At 36.5% G+C, this 13,925-nt stretch overlaps 1 protein-coding gene across 1 annotated transcript in view; it reads right to left on the bottom strand.

The window, feature by feature from the left end:
- The window catches only part of TRPC4 (transient receptor potential cation channel subfamily C member 4), a 147,791-nt gene that overhangs the window by 108,986 nt on the left and 24,880 nt on the right, over window positions 1–13,925 (bottom strand). Inside the window, exon 2 of the mRNA XM_032594214.1 lies at window positions 3,511–4,029. Within this exon, the coding sequence (XP_032450105.1) occupies window positions 3,511–4,029 (519 nt within the window). The remainder of the gene's footprint in view (window positions 1–3,510; window positions 4,030–13,925) is intronic.

The raw sequence follows: 13,925 nt of genomic DNA on the forward strand, positions 1-13,925 counted from the left end.
ATTCTGAAACTTCATTCGGGTGCATTCATTTTGAACACCTTCTATCTGTCAGAACTGAAGTATGACTGGTAAATAAGATAAATGTGTTCCTGGCACTCACACCTGGAGGAGAAGAGAGAAATGATCAGGGTTGATCAGGGTAACAATGCAATGCAAAATAGAATGTGTGGAATGAGGGCATTTATCCAAGAGATTCTATGGAGGGGGATTGCTTCAAGGAATCTCCCTGTGGGAGGGAGGACCTGAGATGAGCTTGAAAAAGTGAGTAGAACTTAGCCATGTGAAGATTAATAAGAAGACATTCCAAAATCGTAAGAGACAGACCAAAGACAAACCTCGAAAGTCTTTAGACTAAAACTAGGAAAACTTGTGGTGAAAAGACACAAGGCAAGACACTTATGCCAAAGCACAGTTTCATTTAAGATACACGATCTTAATAGAACACCTTACATCAAATCTTCTGAAGTCAATGATTTATGAATAATAAAGGAATATGTTTCATAAAATACAACCTATGATTTCAGAGAGTTTATATGAAAGTAAAACCTTATTCTTGATTTTATAATGCTATTAGTCATCCAGTGTTACTTTGCTTTGGGAAAACTGATCAACCCAAGGGAAATGTGCTCTTTGAAACTGAATGAAAGATAGTCTAGAACAACTCTGTAAGAATTTTGTTTTCATTTTTTTCTCCATTGTAATTTGGAAAGAGGAAAAGAGAAAATGCAAATGCGGTCTTTTAAAAATGTATCTTTTAAAAGATATTACTAATTCTTATTTTCTTGTTACATGTTATGAGTTTTTAGCCGCCCTTCATCCTGTTGTATCATTAGGGTTGATCAGCCTCCAATTCCACAACTTCATATTAGCAAAAGGTATAAACATCTTGAAAGAAGTCTTAAGAAATCATCAAACTCTTTCTATAGCTTTGCTTCTGACATCTCTAAGGACTGCATTTGTCACTTTTTGTTTAACAGGCTTTGATGTTAAGCATGTGTTGTGTATTTCTGAAATATACAAAAGAGCCTAGGCAAAAAAACAACAAACATGTTTACTAGGAATGAACATTTTTAGTGGTGCAGAAACAAAACTGAGAACAGTATATATTGAACATTTTATTGTCTCCCTGTAATAGGCTATAAGCTCTAGGGCACAACCACACCACAATGGAGTCCCAAGTGCCCTGAGCATTGCCTGCCGTGTGTTCTATAAAAATCCAGGGGCACCTGGGTGTCTCAGTCCATTAAGTGTCCAACTCTTAATTTTGGCTAAGGTCACAGGTCATGATCTGGCTCATGAGATTGGCCCTGCTTCAGGCTTACAGCATAAAGCCTGCTTGGGATTCTCTCTCTCCCTCTCTCTCTGCCCCTCCCCGGCTCATGCATATGCATGTGCATGCTCTTTCTCTCTCTCAAAATAAAGAAACGTTAAAAAATATGTTCGAAGAGTTAATGACCGAATGAATGAATGAATGAATGAATGAATGAATAGAATGCATAAAAATGATTTGTGAGTAAAAATATACTCAGATGTTAATATGTTAGAAATTCAGATTAAAATTTTTTGTCTTGGACAGCTTTTTGACAGGAATTGGACAGCTTAGCTTCATTTGATGAAATGTCATGTAGTATTTAATTATGAGGGTCTGGTAAAAGACTCTATGAGTATTTTGTTCCAGTGCTTTCACAAAAGTCATTGTGGCTAAAGACAAAGTTAAATCAGTTATGATATCAGGACCAAATCAGTGAAGGCATAAAACAAAGGTAAGTTGGTTCACTAACTGCAGAGGGAACAAAAACACAACAGGTTTGGGGAGAAACAAAAACAAGCAGCCAGCTGCTGCTACTGTGTTCTTTCTTTCATTTCATGGATTTCACATCCTGGGAATTTCATTCCACTCACCATGAGTTCTAATACATGTTGTTACTTTTAGGTATCGTATTTAGTACCTCAAAATCTTTAATCAGGGGAAGTTTTTCATCAGTTTCTTATAGTTGTATATTAAATCTATTCTAGTTCCTTTAAGATATCAAGTCCCTGAGTCCTAAACACAAGAACCGAAAAAAAAAAAATTAGCTGATACTGTTGGCATGTCTCAAACTAGCGTGTGTGATTTTGGAATCAGAGGGACTGCACACAAAAGAAGCTACTTCCTTCATTGATAGGGGAAAAGATCATTTTAATTAGTTTCTGGCTCCCATGACAACAGGCCAAAGAACTACGGGAAAAACTCGAGGAAGCAAATTCAGGTATCTTGAACCTTAAATATTTAGTAAGTAGCAGTAGATAAAGCAGCCAAGGCTAATGTGAGATAATCAGGGCTAACTTCAAAAGAAATTGAATACATTTTTTATTCAGAAGCCTCTTCTTTTTCATCTTGCATTATATAGTTTTCTCCAACTATTTTTCTAGAATAATTACTATAATTCAAGCATGAACAGAGAACCAACATTTTCTGAAGACAGAAGTAAATAGTTTTTTTGAGAACTCATTTAACTCAGTGATAGAAACAAAAACAATTATGCTGCGTGATGAATAGAATAGATCTGGGGTTTCTTTACTTAATATTCACTCCATGGAGGGGCGCCTGGGTGGCGCAGTCGGTTAAGCGTCCGACTTCAGCCAGGTCACGATCTCGTGGTCTGTGAGTTCGAGCCCCGCGTCAGGCTCTGGGCTGATGGCTCAGAGCCTGGAGCATGTTTCCGATTCTGTGTCTCCCTCTCTCTCTGCCCCTCCCCCGTTCATGCTCTGTCTCTCTCTGTCCCAAAAAATAAATAAACGTTGAAAAAAAAAATTAAAAAAAAAAATATTCACTCCATGGAAATTTCATGAGAAATTTATAACTCTTCTGCTGTTAACTTCTTTAACCTCTTATTCCTGACAAATAAAGGAAATAAGCCAGATGTAAGAGAAGTCTTAGTACTTTCATCTGCTGTTGAACTAAGGGCTTTTCTTTTCTCAATAACTTCTAATAATGTATTTTATTAATATAAATAATGTACTTATAATTTGCTAAATACTTATAACTTACTAAGAGCCTTCACACGCATCCCCACGTTTTATACTTCCTACAAATCTTTGAGGAAAATATTTGGTATATATAAATAAATATAGATAAATATTATAAATGTTAAGTCCATTAAGCAGATGAGAAAATCCAATCTCAAAGAGATCTGAAAAATAACAAGACCCTCTAAAGTAACAAGACTTATAAATGGCAGAACCAGAACTTTTAGTGAGAGGAGTATAAAATTCATTAGTTTGCCCATTATACCACAGTAAATGTGTACATTTTAACACATAACGCCAAATACCATCACCAGTTATTAAGCCGTTTCTTGCCATTCTTCCATGTGTTTCATAATTATTAATCTGGTGAACAACAAATATCATCCACTTACGGTTAAGTAGAAAGTGCTCGAAAACCCAAACTTAATTTTAGAGTACCTGTTTACTTCACCGTTATTACGTCCTATGGCGTTTTGATAAAAAAGTCTGGCCAACACTCACCTCTTTTTGCCGGTACTTTATAGCCAATTTTAGTCTTGCGAGATCATTTCCGCTTTGTTCTTCTATGAGACTACTGTCATCTCTGTAATTAAGAATGATTTCCAGTTCTCTGGAGCTCCTTGTCTGATCCAGTAGGTCCTTAGCAAACTGTTTGCACTGTCGGGACAGCTCTTCATACTCTGACTTGAATTCGTTCTCCACCTTACTCAGTTCCTGAAGCTCCCAACTTAACTGAAAGGCTGTGAGGAAAGGGTCTTCACTTGACAGTGCGATGAGAGAGGGGCTGGCCAAGGCCTTGTAGATGTTGAGTCTTGAGCGTGAATGGCGGAGGCTATCCACATCTGAACTGGAGACGCATTCGACACAGTTACAGCGGACCTCGTGGGGTCTGGGCACCGAAACTCCTTTCTGAACTAAAAGCTTTATTATCTCATAATTATTTGTATGGGCTGCCAAAATGATTGGTGTAATGTCTGGAGTGAATTCAGAGAACTGCTTATCAAGGAGTATGGGAGGCACCTAGAAAAAAGAAGAAAGCAGAGGTGATGAATATTTATTCATTTGTTCAAGCCTGTGAATTTCAAACAGCACACTATAGCAACGCTGAACAAAGTTCATAAATCTTTTGCCAGGCTTTTTTTTTGCAGGAGAGAGATGTATTTTTTTTTTCTGCCAGACGACAAGAGAAAATTAGAGAGAAAAACTTTTCAATATAACGACACATTCTTCTTTTTTTTTTTTTAATTTTTTTTTTTTAACGTTTATTTAGCTTTGAGAGAGATCCAGACAGAATGAGAGTCGGTTGGGGGCAGAGAGAGAGGGAGACACAGAATCTGAAGCAGGCTCCAGGCTCTAAGCTGTCAGCACAGAGCCTGACGTGGGGCTTGAACTCACGAGCTGTGAGATCATGACCTGAGCCGAAGTTGGACACTCAAGCGACTGAGCCACCCAGGCGCCCCTAATGACACATTATTCTTATCATATTTGTTTAATCTGAATTATGACATTTTATGAAATCTTAAAATAAGGGGGTTATGGGAACTCTTTACTTGATGAAAGACTTTCTTGCTTCCCAGTTATTTCCTGACTGGCAATCTTTGCTTTCCTTTCCTGGAGGTATGGACTCCCTAAATAATGAAGAAATACACTGAAAAATAGTTAATGATTTGTTTTAAACCCAAGCTTTTCTTGTGCAACAGAAGTCTTTTAGTTCTTCAGTATTTTTTTTCTTTGTATATTTGTTTGTTTATCTACTGAATTCGTAAAATCAAGCCTCTGATTATAGGTGGCAGTAGAACTTAAGAAGGCTAGCCTCAGGCTTTCTGTTTTTATCTATGGCTCTATAGTATATTTCCAGATGGCAACAGGTGCTCCATTGCAAACAACACCATTTTACCAGAAGCAAATGGTTCCCAATGAATCAGGTCACCATTGTGTTTACGTGCAATTTCCTTTGGGTTTTACTCTAGGAATGGTGGTGACAAAAATAATAGAATAGGCACGATTTAGTCAACATCCGTTAGGTACATTAACCCTCACTATTTATCATTCACATGTTATAGATGTGATTCCTCAGTGAGGAAGACCTACTATATGATCCCAGTTCCACCTGTCTGACATCTCACCCTCTATGTATTACCCTACACCACACCGCCTTCCAATTTTTGGTTTAACATTTCTTCCTCTGGGCACAGAGTGATGGAAGGATCTATGAAAATAAATGCTATATAAGGATAAGTTAAACAGGCATGGCAGAAAAAACAATGACTAAAATACGCTGTAAAATATGAAGGAAACCATAGAAGGATCAAAAGCAAAACAACTGTGGGGAGAAAAACAAAACTCATGTGAAACTTTAATTATACTACTTTTAAACAGAAGTATACTCTTATATGAGAATAATTAAACCTGTATGCTTCTAATTTATCTGACCATTTAGAATATCTATTTGTTTTGGGGTGCCTGAGTGGCTCAGTCAGTTAAGCATCTGACTTCAGCTCAGGTCATGATCTCACCGTTCATGAGTTTGAGCCCCACGTGGGGCTCTGTGCTGATCTGTGCTGACAGCTGGGAGCCTGGAGCCTGCTTCGCACTCTGTGTCTCCCTCTCTCTCTGCCCCTCCGCTGCTCATGCGCTCTCTCTCTCTCTCTCTCTCTCTCTCTCTCTCTCTCTCAAAAATAAATAAACATTAAACAAACTTTAGAATATCTATTTGTTTTATAAGAAACACCATATAAAAATTAACGAGATGTAGTTGTCTATTTAAAAGGTTATTTAAAATGTATGCAATCAGTTGATAAATATAGTACATACTAGTTTTAAAATGTGATTATAAATACAAAGGAACAATACTGTTGAGATAGCATTATATATTAAAGTGGGGTCAATACATACTTCATTACTTTTTAAGTGAACAGTTTTCACCTTAAATATGAAGTTAATTAAAAATTTAACTATATATTTATTACAAAGAGAAAAATGTCATTACTCAGAACTGAACAAGAAGTGATCTTTTACTAACCAAGACTTTAAGTTTTTTCTAAGGCAGACACAAGGGAAAACAAAACAATGTAAGTAAATAAGTTCCTATATTAAATGCATATTTTTTATAGTTTTTAAAAAAATATTTATTTTTGAGAGAGAGAGACACAGGGCCCAAGCAGGGGAGGGGGCAGAGAGAGGGAGACACAGAATCCGAAGCAGGCTCCAGGCTCTGAGCTGTCAGCACAGAGAGCAATGTGGGGCTCAAACTCATGAACAGTGAGATAATGACCTGAGCCTAAGTCGGACGCTTAACCGACTGAGCCACCCAGGAGCCCCTTAAATGTATATTTAAGTGATAGATGCAACTTGAAGTGGGTTCTGAATTCAATGTAATTTCATTCTAGATTTCTCTAGGTTTCAAAAGCTGTCAACGATTTTAATTTATTAACCATAAAATTCAACTTTGAAAAATATTTCAAGAAATTTTGTGAAAAAATAAATATGACCATACTAAAAAGTATTCATATTTCGAAGTTTATTCATTTTTAGAGAGAGAGAGAATGCGCACAAGTGGGTGAGGGGCAGAAAGAGAGGGGGAGAGAGAGAGACTCCCAGGCAGGCTCCGTGCTGTCAGCATGGGCGGTGCCCAATGTAGGGCTTGAGTGCATCACCATGAGATCATGACCTGAGCCAAAACCAAGAGTTGGACACTTAACTGACTGAGTGACCAGGCACCCCAAAGGCGTTCATATTTTACAAGAAATGTCCTAGTATTAGACATACAGTAAAATAACTGATAAAATATGTGAAAATATACCAAGAATAAATATTCTGTTGATGAGTTTTAATATTCAGTAAATCATTGTGAAATTTTAGTTTCGTAAATATACAGACATCTTTAATTTTGTCTTTTATAAGGGGATTCATCTTTGAAAATAATTTTTGAATGAAACTGTTTTATAAGACCACAAATACAATAATAATTTATTGGTCCATAAATAACTTTTTTTTAATTATGTCATTTTAATTGTCTTAGAGTTTCCTCTTACTCTAAAATGTATTCTAAATTCAACAATAAATTATATGCTGTCTTTACCATTAATTGCTTGATGCCCAGCTGGTCAGAGAACACTAGACATCGGGGACAGTTTGATCTTAAATGTCCCCACTGTAGGAATGTGTGGGGCCTCTGACCAGCTGGCCAGGCAGGCACACATCAGTGTTTATACATGTCCCAAAGTAAAGGCTCTGGGCTTCTCTTATTCATTAAGGAAAGTAGTAATAAAACAAAAACACTGTTAAAAAATTGCCTGTTACTTGAGTAGTAATTACATGCCTGCTTCAATGATTCCATGGTGTTTGAAAATTGGGAGTTTTCTTACCCTGTCATCACTTCTACATTTACTAAGTCATATTCCTCTGTATGTAAAAATATTCCCCTCCTCCTTTTTATTATTGCGTATCACTATGGACCCATGGATTCTTCCATTATTTTTTAACATGTTGTGATGCATTGCAATAATTCTTAATTTTGAACTTATTGAGGTATAAGATACATTTATTAAAATGCGCAAATGTTAATGTGATGCTTGATATATTTTTGAAATGTGTATGCACCTGTGTAACACAACACAGATAAAAATCCAGAAAAGTGACTGCACTTCATGAATCTTCCTCTTGTCACCTCCTAGTCATTCTATATATATATGTGTGTGTGTGTGTGTGTGTGTGTGTGTGTGTGTGTGTGTGTATTTATTTATTTATTTTGAGAGACAAAGTGCAAGTGGGGGAGGGGCAGAGAAAGAGGATCCCAATCCCAAGCAGGCTCCCCACTGCCAGAGCAGAGCCTGACATGGAGCCTGAACCCACAAACCATGAGACCAACGGCGAGATTATGACCTGAGCTGAAACCAAGAGTCAGATGCTTATCTGACTGAGCCACCCAGGTGCCCCCATTACATTTTGGGATCACAAATCTAACTGCTATCACTATAGATTACTTGTACATACTTTTCACTTTGTATAAATGAATCATAAAGTATGTACTGTTTACATCTAGCTTTCTTTGTGCAACATCAGCTCTTTGAAATACATCAGTATTGTTAGTAATCATTTTTGTAATTTCAAGTCTGCATAATGTTTTCATTTATGAAGATAGGACAATTTATTTAACATTCTCTTCTTGATAACATTTGTGTGATTTCCAGTTTCTATTTGTGGCCAGGAATATTGCTCCTATGCACATTTTTTTTGTCCGTGTCTGCTAATACATATCTAGGAATGTAATTTCTGGGTCAAATAGTTTTCTTCAGCAGTTATAGCAATTTTCCTATCACAAATTATACCGGGTATTGCCAATTATCCACCTATAAGTCTATATATCTCCCTATTTGTTTATGCCATTCCTTATGTCAAGAAATCATTTTGAATTCTTTTATTTATTATTTATTATCAAGGATGGGTGTTGAATTTGCCTAAGGCCTTTTCCACCTCTATGGAGATGATTATATAATTGTTCCCCTTACTCCTAAAAATATGGTAAATTAAATGAATGAATTTCTTTACATTGAAACATTCTGCTTTCCTGAAATAAATCCCATTTGGTCAAATGTGTAATATTTTTAGTAAGACTAAAATTTTTATTTACATTTTTTGTGTCCATGTTCACAAGTGAGATTGATTTATAATCCTTACTATGCTGTCTTCAACAAATTTCTGTTTGAATACTGTGCTTGCTTCATAAAAAGCATATGAGTTCTGTCTTCCTTTGGGAGACAGGGAGATGTGCCACTCAGATCTTTCTTCGAGAGGATTTACTGCCTGCCTGTAAAAAGTGTGGTCCGTTAACAGGCCCCAGCTCCCCACCCCTTCAGGTCCTCCTCAATTTCGGAGCCCAGGACAATGACTGCACAAGTAAGCTAGACAAGAGCCGAGCTCTTTCCACACAACCTGGGAGACCTCGAGTAGATAAGTTTCCTCTGAGCTCCCCTTTACACTGGCAGGGATTTTTGTCAGTTCTGCATCATGGTCTAATAGCTTCCCTTTCTCAATCCTGCTTCCTTCCCTTTTACTTTCAGAATGTCATTTTCCAATAAATCTTTTGCATCTAATTTTATCTGCTTCTTGAAGAATCCAAAATGTGATTGATCCGTTTTCCACACTGTGGGGGAAAAATAAGTAGCACTGAAATCATCTGATATTTGAACGTTCAAAACTGTCCTGTGAAACCCATCAAGAATGCTCTTCTTTTATGGGATAGTTATTCGATAATGTTTCCTATTTATTGCATACCAATTAGCTTGGCTTTTCTATCAATAATGGGGTCAGTTTGTATAAACTGTATTTTCCTGGGAAGTTATTCAGTTCATCTGAGTTCTTTTGGAAAAGACAGCTATAGAAATGCAAGAATTTAGGAAATGCTAGGCTCACAGTGTCCCTCCTGAGGAATCTACTATGGGATGAGATGATGGGGTACATAGAAAAGGATGAACGGTGGGCATTAAATGTATGTAACAGTTCATCAAAGATCAATACAAAGTTAGGAAAATGTACATTTTTAAATGTTCTTAAAAGGAAAAAAAAAAACCGAGAGAGACTGATGGAGAGAAAGGAAGGTATGGAGCAAAAGGGTTTATGCTTAACCAGCTAATAGACCAGAAGCCTTAGTGAAGCAAAAGAGGGACACAAAGGTTTTCTAAAAGGTATTAATATAAAATACAAACTATACTAAATAACAAGAAAATACAGGTTTTCTTTTTTTTTTTTTAATTTTTTTTTTTTTAACGTTTATCTATTTTTGGGACAGAGAGAGACAGAGCATGAACGGGGGAGGGGCAGAGAGAGAGGGAGACACAGAATCGGAAACAGGCTCCAGGCTCTGAGCCATCAGCCCAGAGCCCGACGCGGGGCTCGAACTCACGGACCGCGAGATCGTGACCTGGCTGAAGTCGGACGCTTAACCGACTGCGCCACCCAGGCGCCCCGAAAATACAGGTTTTGATGACCTTCAAGTCTTCCCCTCCACTATGGGAAAGATACATTTTCCAAAATATTAATCTCTCGGACAATTCCCTTTCTTAAAATGTCACCATGGCTTATAACTACTGGGATTCAATAATTCACTCATACATCAATCAACAAATATTTATTGACTGTGTTGTCTGGTGCTGTATTAGGCTCTGAGAAATTAGGAAACGAAGCTGAAACAGTCCACACCCTCAAAAAGATGACTGTCATACTTGCCACATTGCCATGTCTCTCAACAAACTGAAAAATGTTTACTAATTCATTATAAATCCACCACCATAATAGCTAACATGTGGAATACTCAGAATAATAAGAAACAAGTGTTCGCAACATCACTTCAGATACAAGTTTTCATTGTTCTGAAAATTTTCTTTTTTTTAAACTTTTTAAAAATGTTTTCATTTTTGACACAGAGACAGAGAGACAGAGCACGAGTGGGGGAGGGGCAGAGAGAGAGGGAGACACAGAATCCAAAGCAGGCTCCAGGCTCTGAGCTGTCAGCACGGAGCCCGATGCGGGGCTCGAACTCACGAACCGTGAGATCATGACCTGATCTCATGACCTGAGCTGAAGTCGGTCGCTTAACCGAATGAGCCAACAGGTGCCCCTATTCTGAAAATTTTCCAAGTATTTGCCAAAATCTCAGGGTAGTGTTTCTGTCTTACATTCTCTATAATGGACCAGTAGAGTTAGAATAAACTATTAACTGTGAAAATATGCTATAAACATAAGAATTATTTGGTAACTTTCATTCAGTATTAACAAGAATTTAGTGTTCTGCAACATTTTACATTCCTTAACAAGTAGCAAATACACTGGGAGCTGAAAAATGTAGAATAAGTAGTTCTTTTAGAAATGTTAGAATATTTGGGCTACTATTCTTTTTTTCTAACTTAGCAAAATGCCTGACAGATAGTATGTGCTCTATGCCATGATACCGTTTGCAAAGGGTGATGTCATAGAATCAGATGTCTGAGCTTTCCATTGAGCAAATGAATCAAGTGCAGATGGCAAAGGAACCGACCACAGAAGGTGAGCAACAATGGAAGGTAAAAGAGGCCCTTCAGTGTTTTGCTCTTGCAGCTTGGACATTGATCAGTTGGTTCAACTTTGCTATGTATTAAATACTCAGAAATTTTAAAAAGTCTAAAATATAAGGCATTGGATCTCAGAAACCCTTAGAAAATCCAGAAAATGGGCTGGCTCCCTCTTTTCCATGCTTCACTTTCAAACCAATCTATGTGGTTCCGACCTCTCTCCTTTGCTGTATACATTATCTTCAAGATGCAACTCTTCCTCTTCCCTCTTGGGGTTCTAATGTTGCAAGTGAAGAGCGTACTTCCCAACATTAAAATAAATAAATAGGTCACTGTAGGTGCTTGGTAGCTACTACTTAAAAATGATTTTGATAGGGGCGCCTGGGTGGCACAGTCGGTTAAGCGTCCGACTTCAGCCAGGTCACGATCTCGCAGTCCGTGAGTTCGAGCCCCACGTCGGGCTCTGGGCTGATGGCTCAGAGCCTGGAGCCTGTTTCCGGTTCTGTGTCTCCCTCTCTCTCTGCCCCTCCCCCATTCATGCTCTGTCTCTCTCTCTCTGTCCAAAAATAAATAAACGTTGAAAAAAAAATGATTTTGATAGAAACATAGTTAAAAAATTTTTTTTTACTTTTCCATTTGGCATAGTTAAGGACAGATGTGCATATCATGAGCATAATACTGTAGATGAAAAATCACACTATGCTTGACTTACTTTGGCTAAAGTAAAATCTATAGACATAAAAGCATTACACCCAGGCAAACATATATGCATAAAAATTTATACTCAGATCACTAATGAACAAACAATACATAACAGAAAAATTAAAGTTTTTCAAATGTTTGTTTTTGAGAGAGAGAATGAGCAGGGGAGGAGTAGAGAAAGGGGTACAGAGGAACTGAAGGAGGCTCTGTGCTGACAGCAGACAGCCCGGTGAGGGTCTCAAACTCAATGAACCGCGAGATCATGACTGTTGGACACTTAAACAACTGAGCCACCCAGGCACCCACCATTTTTTAAAATATAAATTCAAGTGACTTAATGGCATATTTGACCCAGTAATCTACAACTATAAGTAGAACAGGCAATTAAAAGAGGCTCCTGAAACCAAGTAAATGTTTTTTTTTTTATATTGCATAACTGTAAGATTGCTCTGGCCTTTCTTCTGTTTAAGCTTTATGAATGAATATTTGTTCAATGCTTTTTGGTCATCCTTACCATACCATTAGTTCCATTATTTACCGAATCATTTATGGCACATAACATTAAAAGTGACAAATAACATAAGGAACCTATTAACTCATAAATGGATTGCTTTTCTCAAATGTATCCAAATTCTTCACCTTGAAGTGATTCAGCACCAGTCCAAAGCATATAGTTTAAAATCTAGAGTGTGATATTCTACCCAAATATAGATATGTCTCTTTGTCACTAAAATAGATACTTTTGAACTATTAATACTGACATATACATTTCTAGGAGGGAAATTTATCCTAGAGTAACATCCATTCCAATTTAAGAGTATTTATTCCCTTAAATTAAGCATTATTAAAGTGGGTTGCATAAATTGAGTAAAAGAAATTTACTTATATAATATTATTTGGTGTATCCTAAATTACTAAGACTAAATATATCCACGTTCTAAATTGGATATATGCTTAATTAGTTAATTATCTTGTGAATGTTTCTTAATATCTCTGCTATATGAAAAAGAATATCCCCTGTAACATGAAATTTCTATGATTCAATTTTTAAAAATTCCAGTTGATGGCACTTTAATAGAAAATGTATGAGGCCTTTTTAAAAGCGCTTCAATAAAAACTTGTTGAATTCTTTAGTTTCATCTTCCTTTGGAATCAATATTTTTTACCTAATGTGTCAAAACCTACATTTTTTAAAACTCAAGATTATGAATATGAAATTTATCTTTTTCATATGCTCAGTCTAATTCAAATCAACATAAGGGAGTTTCAACTTAGAGTTATGTTTAAAAATTCATTAATGTCAATTATTTAGAATTTGAAATTTTCACACACACATACACACACACACAAACCAAGTAGTTGTCAAATGAATGAACAAATGAATGAATGAAGAGATGGATGGATGGATGAACAAATGAATGGTTAGGTTACGATCTTATGTAAACAAAGTCAACTTTATTTTAGGCCCATATTTGCTGCCTGGAAAGACTAAACAGAATTCAAAATTCTGTGCAGAAAAAATAACTCCCTTCGCTCCTGGTCTCAGCACAGGACCAGATAATGATTTATCGGTATGTTCACAGCTGATCGATAAGAGCAAAGATTCTTGCGCTTTCCACTACTTCTGAGCAGCTGAAAATTTAAAGACATTAATAGTTTGATCTGACATCTAAAGAAACCTTAATCCATAAAATAGTTATAGAAAACAGCTTAAAAGGAATCAGGCACTATTATGTACATATGGTTCTAAATCAAAGTTTCTTACGTTTTCGTGTACCGCAGAGTCCTTTGAAAATATGGGGCACCCTGTGGATGCTTATTCAGAAGGAATACTTCTAAACATAAATGCATAATATTATACAGTGAAAAGTATTTAAATATATTGAAAATCTATTTAAAGACTAATATGTGATGTAGTAACATATTCTTTTCTATTAATGCGCTATATACAAAGACCTATTGGCAGGTAATTAGACTACTTTTGAAATAATGATCAGCATGTAAATATATCAAGTATATGTTAAAATGGTAATATGAGTGGAAAATATCTATGATTTCTACTATTGACAAAGACACAAGAATTTCTAGCAAAACTAACTTTTTGGCCTATGTTCATAATCGAAGGAAATTATATATTCTACTTAGAAGTTAGTAAAAATAAAGATG

This window comes from Lynx canadensis, chromosome A1 (assembly GCF_007474595.2).
Source record: "Lynx canadensis isolate LIC74 chromosome A1, mLynCan4.pri.v2, whole genome shotgun sequence".
In the NCBI taxonomy this organism is placed as follows: Eukaryota; Metazoa; Chordata; class Mammalia; order Carnivora; family Felidae; genus Lynx; species Lynx canadensis.